At 30.9% G+C, this 9623-nt stretch overlaps 2 protein-coding genes across 2 annotated transcripts; both read right to left on the bottom strand.

Moving 5' to 3' along the window:
* Positions 1–2114: 2114 nt before the first annotated feature.
* Positions 2115–3872, bottom strand: LOC105762454 (pectinesterase). Its single transcript, XM_012580252.2, has 2 exons — positions 2897–3872; positions 2115–2812 (listed from the first exon to the last, which is right to left on the bottom strand). The coding sequence occupies exons 1-2, from the start codon at positions 3870–3872 to the stop codon at positions 2115–2117; spliced, it is 1674 nt and encodes a 557-aa protein (XP_012435706.1).
* Positions 3873–6542: 2670 nt separating this feature from the next.
* Positions 6543–9337, bottom strand: LOC105764035 (ADP-ribosylation factor). The gene is made up of 7 exons (XM_012582482.2): positions 9174–9337; positions 7931–8087; positions 7768–7838; positions 7243–7362; positions 7023–7141; positions 6840–6921; positions 6543–6770 (listed from the first exon to the last, which is right to left on the bottom strand). Exons 2-7 carry the CDS (start codon positions 8076–8078, stop codon positions 6765–6767), a joined length of 546 nt encoding a protein of 181 aa, XP_012437936.1. The 5' UTR covers positions 8079–8087; positions 9174–9337; the 3' UTR covers positions 6543–6764.
* Positions 9338–9623: the final 286 nt, after the last annotated feature.

Genomic DNA, 9623 nt, shown 5'->3' with positions numbered 1-9623 from the left:
CTATAGTCTCCCCATTTCCTCCATCTCAAACAACATTTGCAACTCTTAACCCTTTGTGTGAACCGCCACCTTAGACTCTTCCAACATTTACCCCTCAATACTCTCTAATACATAATAAAAAATAGATCTAATTTAACTAGATCATGTTAGTTAACTAAACCACAAATGGAGTGACAAAAAATTTGTATTCAAGTCCTGAAGTGACATCTATTATGAAACAATGCCTCAACAACCCCTGCCCCTTAAAAGAAAAAAGACCAATAAACACACACAAAAGTGAGTGAAAAAAATTAATAATAGTAAATTAAAAAAAGTGGTTAAGTAATTGCATATAGTGATTTTTAAATGGAAAAAATATAAATAATTTTTTATATATTTGAAATTTTAAATCATGTAAACAACTTTATTAATATATTATTTTATCTAATAATTTTTTTATCTTTTTTCAACTAAGTTGGAGTCATAGGCAAGTAATCAATACCATATCAATGAATAGGGGTGAGTATTCGATTGAGTCGAGTCGAATCAAGTAAAAGAATTTTGAGTTAGTCGAGTTGACGAATCCTATTTTAGGAACCGAACTCAATTCAATTTTTTTTCAAAAAATCGAATCGAATCAAGTAAAAAAAATTTGAGTCAAGTCGAGTCGAGTTAACAAGTCCTATTATTTATACTCAATGTTACGTTTCCATAGACCGATTATTTAACTAGTAGATGAAGTACAAGATTATTTAATTACATAAACAATATAATGGATTTGCCTTTTAACTTAATGGTTTTGACTTTTAACTTCAGAAAAGGTAAACATTTATCAAAACGACGTAGTTTTTCCTTTTCTTCGGATAACTCAAATTGTGTAATTCATATTCAATTTAAATCGAAAAACTTGATTTTTATTCAAGTTAATTGAATAACTCAATTAACTCAAACAGCTCGAACTATTTAATTATAAATTTTAATTTTTTCAAATTTTTGAATTGAATCGGATTTTGCTCACTCTTACCAATGAACATACTATCTTTGTTTTGATACCGGTACATACTAATACTAGTATGTTGCAATATATAATTTCGAGTTTACCTATATTTTTAAAAAATTTCATATAAATCATATACATGTAAATATATCTCAATTACATACATAAAATTATTTGAAAATAATAAAATTTAAAATTATTAATTATGTTTAATAACTTAATTAAATGATTATATTTTATTTTAAATGTCATTATTAAAAATTAAATAGTTAAGATAGAAAATATTAAAAATCAATTTAAAATATAAAAATCTTGTACCAATTGGTACGAGCTGATACAAACCGAAAGACATTGGTACAACCATCGAAGCAATAGTTGGATTTTTTTTTGTTCCAATTGACTACTGGACTAAGATGTTCTAGCTGGTACGAATGGTATTGATATCAGAATGTGTTGTTAGTCATTGTACATGTATAGATTTTGATATCTAGTCTTTGTACTTTAAACGTTAAAAAATCAATCCTCCTACCTTTTCAATTTAAAAATCTTAGTCCAATCAATATCGTCGTTGGCAGTTTCTATCAAAATTTGTCAATTTAAATGTTTATTTTTTGTCAATCTTATGTCATGTCATAGGAGGACAACCTAATCAAAATTCCAAGTTAATAAATTTTAATAGAAAACACTCGTAATTTTAATGATTGGATTGGGATTTTAAATCAATGAAAAGAATAAATTAATTTTAACTTTTGAAGTACATGGACTAAATCTTAAATTTTGTCAAACTAGAAGGACTAATAGCATATTATAACCTAATTTGTATTTATATATTTTATTTAAAAATGAGTATTTTTTCTTTCTGATTTATTTTACTAAGGTTTGCATAACAAAATTCATGAAACTTCATCTTGTAAAGCAAGCTTCTCATTATTTTTCATCTCTTAGTATCAAATTAATTACCATGTAACTTCAAAAAAGAAAATTAATTACTATCCACAAGATCTCAACCCTCAATATCTAATTATACCAACTTCCTTAAACATTAATAAAAATAATTTAAACGTAATTGAGGTCTACAAACTTAATTCTATACATCATCGGCAAAGATCTATTTTGTACGTTTATCACCGGAATGTTTTCAAGATCTCAAACCAGCTATGTAAGGAATGCCAGTTTGGGGCAACCAATTCTCACGACTCAAAAGGAATGATTGAGCCGTGAATCTCATAGCAGTGTTTTTATCGATCTTGTGATAACCCTTCCAGTCAACTCTCCTATCGAGACTAGCACCAGGGCCACGGTTATTGTACTCAGCATAATAAAGAGTGTCTTCGAAGGCTGCTCCAGCCCATGGTGTCCATCCCTCGGGCCGAATGAAGTCTGCCAAAGTGGACTCCATGACCACAGTTGTAGAATATTGCTTCCATGGCCTGCCTAAGTATGTTGCAATCTTGAACCTATCGGGAAAGAGTATTTGCTCAGGGACAATCCTGCAATTTTGGATTACAATACCGGTGTTCTCATTAGCATCGGTCTTGCCCTGTGCGGTCACTGTGTTAAGTTGATTATCCATTGGTCTCCTTGCAATTATCAATGTGTTTTGGATAAGAGTAGGGGAGTCACCAAAGATGAAGTCAATGGTTCCAGAAATGACACAGTTGCGAAAAAACTGACGATTTGCATGATTGTACAATGTGTCTTGATTGCCATCCATTCGGCAATCAAAGAACGCTGATCTATCAGATTGAATACGAAGAGCCACAGCCTGATGCTTCGAAGGACCAGCAGTGTTTTGGAACCCCATAGATCTACAAATGAATCCATCTCCAATAGCAGCTGCATCATTAAAATTTACGAAATTAAAAATTTATTAGGGAGATTTAAGATGAAATAATTGGTTTCGATTCTTTGGAAACTTACAAAAAGTAGAAGTTTTCCATGTTGGTGTGCCGTCGACATAATTCTTATTACCAGTGACTATAGTCTTTCTTGGGCCATCACCATACATAAGGATGTTAATGGTTTTTTTGTCCACGGTGATGTATTCTTTATAGACTCCAGCCTTAACATAGATCACATGACGGACATTGGATTGCTTGGGAGCTGCAGCTAGGGCTTCAGCAATGGTCTTGAAATGGCCACTTCCATCCATAGCCACAATAGCATTTGGTTTTATGTTACTATTATCAATTTTAGCCAAAAGCTTACGGTCTACATTCGAGAACCATGATGGATACTTATCTTTCCCTGTGGAAAGAAGTCTACGGGATGTCTTAGGAGCCTTAAGTTGGAGACCAAATTTTGAAAGAATTTCCGATAACTTGGACACAATTGCCAAAGCATTGGAAGTGAGTTCTCTAGCATCAGTAATGCCGATTGTCATGTTTTCTTTCATGCGTTCATCACTTTCGAAACCATCCAAGCAAGACTCTTGGTACGATATAACAGCACTTAACCAGGTCCTGAGATCCGATACACGGTCAGAAATGCTGTGCAATTGAGCATTACCCACCTCGGAGTACGATGCTTGAAGGGATTGAACCGCATAGCTCATCATGTCCTTACAATCATCCAAAGCCATCTTAGTCCTGCTATTATTCTTGACCTTAACAATCAACGAGTCGGAATAATTAAAGAACTTCTTAACAGCTTCTTCAGCCACTAAAATCGACCGACCGATAAATTGTTCAGGATCAGTGCTATTAACAGAGTTGAGGGACTTTTGGCAAGCTTCTTTGTAACTTGTAGCTGAACAAAAATTAGAAACAGCCTTCATTTGCAGAGACAATTCGGTACCACCACTGTGTTTTCGATGTTGAATTACGGCAAAAAAGCCAGCGACGACTCCCACCAAAAGAATAACGGAAACCGCTGTTATTACTACTTTGACCGACATTGATCTACCCTAAAATAAATTTCTCTCTCGCTATGATTGACTATGGTAATTGGCAAATATAGCCCAACAATCCGATTCCCAAACACTTAAAAAGGGGCTCGGATGGAAGAAGGGTCTAATTAAAAGTTACTCTTTGTTCATTTGATTGATGGAATTGTTGATGCATGTTGCGATTTATAGCAAAGTGGGAAGGTCTAAAATTAGGGTTTCTTTGTTTATTTTTTATGGATATATAGAAATAGAAGGTTACAAGATTGAGTGGTTTTTATCCCATTTTTCTTTGTGGATTGCGATAAATTTCATTATTTGAGACACAACGTTTAACTAGGATCGGCTTTCACTTTATACCAAACATAAAATTTGTTCTTTGCTCATCGCTATATTTTATGTACTACAACCTATCACACTCACAATTGTGTTAAAATATAAAAAGGAAATTGATAATAAAAAAACCCCAAAAGTCACTATCACTGTGGTATTGTTGGTTAAGTCGAAGATCTTACCTAATAATCATTTCAATGTATTTTTCTTTCACATAAAAGAAATTATATAAAGCAAACTCTGTTTAAGATCGACGCTCTTCAATATATTACTATTGAGTTTTTAAAACCAAAGTATTTTTCTTTCACATAAAAATAGGTTAATATTTAGTATATTAACAATGTAATCTTTTAATTTCACAAATAGACTTAAAATTGTCATGTATTTATTTTAATACTTTACTATATCCTATAAAATACTTATCATCACCTTAATTTTGTTTATGAAATAAAATTTTCATTGACAATGTATCAAATATTTTCTTAAAAAGTAATTTTATTTAAATTTTGTGTCAAAAGAGTAAATTTAAATAATAATAATAATAATAATAATAATAATAATAATAATAATAATAATAATAATAATAATAATAATAATAATAAAACTCCACAAGTGAGAGTTATGTTGTCATTTGTCCTTAAATGTAGTAAATAATAATTTTCCTAAAACCTATACTATTATTTAAATGTTTTCTTGACTTGGTGTCACCTATCAATCGTGTCTTGTGAAATTATCAAAACTTATTCATTTCACAAAGTAAGAAATATTACTATGAGGATATTTATATCGTTTTATATTTTTATATAAAATCTAGAATATATACATGTGATAGGATTTAAACCTAAGACAACATTGTTTTAATATCTCAAATTTACCCTTTTAACTAGAGCCTCATTTGTTTTTGTATCCATGTTTTATACATATATTTATTACATAATTTTTTTCACTCACGTTGTAGATATGTCATAATCCATTAATAAAAAAAAGACTTAGTAGTATCTTAGACTTGTTCGTGAAGTTTTTTTACTCTACCATGTACAAGATAATTACATTATATATGAAAGACTCAATAGCATCTTATTATGTTTTTTTCTATATAAAAGATATAAAATGATTAAAAAACACTTTCAAAATAATACAATTTACTTTGTAATGTGAGGATATTTTGTCTTTTCTCAACTAAGTTGGTATTCGATTAACCCATGACACCCGCTCAATCAAAGGTTTTATAATAAGTATAGATAAACAAGATTTTTAAAACTACTTGTATTTGCATCATTAAATTAGATTATGACACACCCATGATAAATATACAAATTTTTGGTTCAATAATATAACAAATAAAGTAATAAATATATTTTACAAAATAATAAAATTAATAAATGAGTCTTTGGTTCAATACTATAACAAATATGGAAAACTATAAAGGCTAGGATTATTATATGTATTTATATTTATATATCCTATTTAAAATATATGAAATGACAAAACTATTCTTAAAATAATATAATTTATTTGATAAAAATGAGGATATTTTATCATTTTTAATTAAGTTGATGCATGGTTGACTCGTGGCTTCCGTAAAGGATTAAATATTAGTAAATATATTCATATTTTATATTATTAAACATTTACTACTAAATATTTATAAATTATAAGCTACATATTTATTATTAAAATATTTTAATAAAATATTAAAATATTATTTAAAATTTAAAATTATTATAAAAATAAAATTATAATATTAAATGATTTTATTAAAATAATTAATTATATTAATATTTATTATATATTATTAATAAACATGTATGTTCTATAATATTAAAAATTATAATATTTGAGATAAATATTTTAATATTTTTAGAAATTAAAATAAAAAATTATTATAAATATAATAATATTTAGCACGTTTTAATATAATAATATTTTATTAATACCAAGCAATATAATCATTCTTATATGTTGATGTTTTAATTCTATTCTTTTACTTAATTGAAACTGTCTCCGTTGTTTTAAAAAAATTGAACTGTTGAGTTCAAATCGAGGATGTTATCAACACATCTGCGCGCATTCATAATTAAGAGGTAAAAATGAAAATTTTTGTTAATTTAATGATTAAACATAAAAAAAAAAAAAGACATTGTGAATTAAAAATAAATTTTGGAGAAAAAGAAAACAAAACCACTCTTACAATTGAATATATAAATTTTCATCAAATTTTGGAGCATATCAAATCCATTCTCCAAAGCGACAAAACCTTGGGATTCATCAAGATTTATGTACTGCTTCAAAAAAAGATGTACTAGATTATGTATATAATTTTGCCACAACGCAGAAACTGCCCCAAACTAGGAGAAAACCTTTTTCTTTCCTTTTGCAGCTATGGAGGTAATACAACAAAGGAAATCGAAATTTACTCAAATTATTCTTTAAACTACAAGTGACAAATGGGTAATGTTTGCAGGGAATAAGAAATATAAAAAAAGAAAGCTAGAACACTTGAACGAGATGGACATCCAGAACATCAAAATGGGGCCATTTTTAGTGTGACCGTCGGTTCAATCGTTTCATTTAAGCCTGCAATCATGTAAATTTATCAGCACAAACAAACAGAAGGTATAATCAGCATGATTTGCATGAACTTACCTTGTTCGCAATGTTGTTTGAGAGCCAATCCAGTCCCTCATACAGTCCTTCACCGGAAGTGGCACATGTGCTCTGTATGTACCTGCAAAACATATATATATATTATAGAGGGTGACATGGATTTGTGAACAGAGAGGGTCAGATAAAGACAGCGGGAGAGATGAAGACAATTGTTCATCTTACCAGTGGCGCTGACGGAGAGAATGAAGGCCAAGCTTGTCAGTGATCTCGGCAGCATTCATAGCATTTGGAAGATCTTGCTTGTTTGCAAATACCAGCAGCACAGCATCCCTCAACTCATCCTGTTAATGAACATAAAATAATAATATGTTTTTAGTAAACTCGCAACCATAGTTTCTTTGGAATCATTGCACCAGTAATAAGAAAATTTGTACTCAAGTACCTCGTTCAACATCCTGTGCAACTCATCCCTGGCTTCGACCACACGATCACGATCATTGCTATCAACCACAAAAATGAGTCCTTGTGTGTTTTGGAAGTAATGCCTCCACAATGGACGAATCTTTGAAGAAAGTCAAAAAAAAAAAAGAAGCAAGGTGTATAATTGAGATGAACAAAATCCATAAGCACTTTGTTTATAAATCTAACAGACCTAACAAGATCTAAGATGTACTCAAAACATAAACACCAATGTTAACCGCTCACAATCAACCTATGCATATACTTAACAGACATCAAACATGTGTTTTACCTTTATCGGAACAACACCATATTCAGGTAGTCAAGATAATTGCTCATAGAATGTATGAAAGCAAAAAATCCCATCCATAATCATCCCCTTTTACAAGCTATGGTAAGAATGCAATAACTAGAACACATCAAAAGAGACACCAGATTTTCCTTTCATGCAATCTTTAATCTTTACAGTCAATGGTGATATGTTTGAATAAAAACTAAAACTAGTTACCTTGTCCTGGCCACCAACATCCCAGACAGTAAAGCTGATGTTCTTGTATTCCACAGTTTCCACATTGAAACCTACAAGATTATAATGTTATCTCAATTTGAAATAAAACTCAAATGAAGGAAAAAAAAATGTTACAACTTCATGGGGCGAATCATTGACTTACCAATGGTTGGAATTGTGGTGACAATCTCTCCCAACTTGAGCTTGTAAAGAATGGTGGTTTTACCAGCAGCATCAAGTCCAACCATCAATATACGCATCTCCTTCTTGGCAAAAAGCCGGCTGAACAGCTTTGTGAAAGACAGCCCCATTCTTCACGTCTGCCAAACACCAAATTGCAAATCATCAAACTTAATTTTAAAATAAAAAAGCAGATCCAACGAACAAAATTCAAAACAAAATTAAGATTGTTCGAGGAATGATTTGAAGCCAAACAGGCCAGAATTGACCAGATCAACACAAAAAAACCCAAGTCCAATCTGTAACAAACATAAATTCATTTCGAGATATACAAATCTGAGCAAACCAACGAGCCCAAGTCGCTTCTGAGATTCTGATCAGATGACACTACGTGAATAGTTCAAAATTCAAAATATTTGACACAATTTCTGAGCAGATCAACACATAAAAAGAAGCTAAATCCAATCCGTAACAAACATAAATTCAAATAGAGAAATACAAATCCGAGCAAACCAAGGAACTCACGACGCTTCTGAGAATTAGATCAGATGACACTACGCGAATAATTCAAAATTCAAAAGATTTGACACGACAATTTCTGAGCAGATCAACCAAAAGAAGATAATCTAAATCCAATCTGTAACAAACATAAATTCAATTCGAAAAATACAAATCTGAGCAAACCAACGAGCTCACTTCCGAGATTTAGATCAGATGACTCTACTCGAATAATTCAAAATGATTTGACACAACAATTTCTGAGCAGAGTAACATGTAAAAAATAATCTAAATCCAATCTGTAACAAACATAAATTCAGTTCGAGAATTACAAACCAACGAACTCAAGATCAGAGATTCAGATCAGATACCACTACGCGAATAATTCAGAATTCAAAAGATTTGACACATCAATTTCTGAGCAGATCAACACTTAAAGGAGAAATCTAAATCCAATCTATAACAAACATAAATTCAATTTGAGAAATACAAATCTGAGCAAACGAACGAACTCACGACGCTTCCGAGATTTAGATCAGATTAAACTACGCGAAGAATTCAAAATTCAAAAGATTTGACACAACAATTTCGAAACAAAATTGAAGTCAAATCTTAAAAGAAAAACTCTTTAGAAAAAGAAGTAAGGTGCAGATCGGGAGAGATATATAAAACAAAGTGAGAAACGAAAAATATTTGAGGAAATTTGGGAAAGAGAGATGGAAATTTACCTGCGAGAAATATGAGCGATTATTACGCGGAGTTCGACGAAAGAGAGAAGCGAGCGAAGATCTACTCTCGAAATCAAAGGAACCGTCCTTCAGTGTAATTTTACACGGAGTTAAAGCTCCGAGCAATTTAACTATTTATAGATCTCAAAAAGGGATCGTATTTTAACGGAACGCCGTCTTCCCGTTTTGAATTTTCAAAAATTTTCGGCCATTAGTTAGCTTCGTCTCTTATGACGCCGTTATGACGACGCTTGATGTGCACGCGTTTTAGAATCGCTGTCTGTTGGGCGAATGGGAGGTCGGTTTTCCATCGCGGGATAGATTTTTAAATATCGTTTTAAGTTTTAATCCACGTGGACAAAAGTTAAAAATATATTTATTTTTGGGTAAACTGTACAAATGATCTCCCAACTATGTCCGCATTTGGTCACTCAACTTTAAAATTTTTTA

This window comes from Gossypium raimondii, chromosome 12 (genome assembly GCF_025698545.1).
Source record: "Gossypium raimondii isolate GPD5lz chromosome 12, ASM2569854v1, whole genome shotgun sequence".
In the NCBI taxonomy this organism is placed as follows: domain Eukaryota; kingdom Viridiplantae; phylum Streptophyta; class Magnoliopsida; order Malvales; family Malvaceae; genus Gossypium; species Gossypium raimondii.
The sequence above is the reverse complement of the archived record's forward strand: the minus strand, read 5'-3'. Positions and strand labels throughout refer to the sequence as shown.

Excerpts from the sequence above, each read along its gene's own strand:
- LOC105764035 (XM_012582482.2), bottom strand. The coding sequence starts at position 8,078 with ATGGGGCTGTCTTTCACAAAGCTGTTCAGCCGGCTTTTTGCCAAGAAG. Across the intron at positions 7,839-7,930 it reads CACCACAATTCCAACCATTG|GTTTCAATGTGGAAACTGTG; the intron begins GTAAGTCAATGA and ends ATAATCTTGTAG. Across the intron at positions 6,922-7,022 it reads TCTCTCCGTCAGCGCCACTG|GTACATACAGAGCACATGTG; the intron begins GTAAGATGAACA and ends TATGTTTTGCAG.
- LOC105762454 (XM_012580252.2), bottom strand. The coding sequence starts at position 3,872 with ATGTCGGTCAAAGTAGTAATAACAGCGGTTTCCGTTATTCTTTTGGTG. Across the intron at positions 2,813-2,896 it reads ATGGAAAACTTCTACTTTTT|CTGCTATTGGAGATGGATTC; the intron begins GTAAGTTTCCAA and ends TTAATGATGCAG.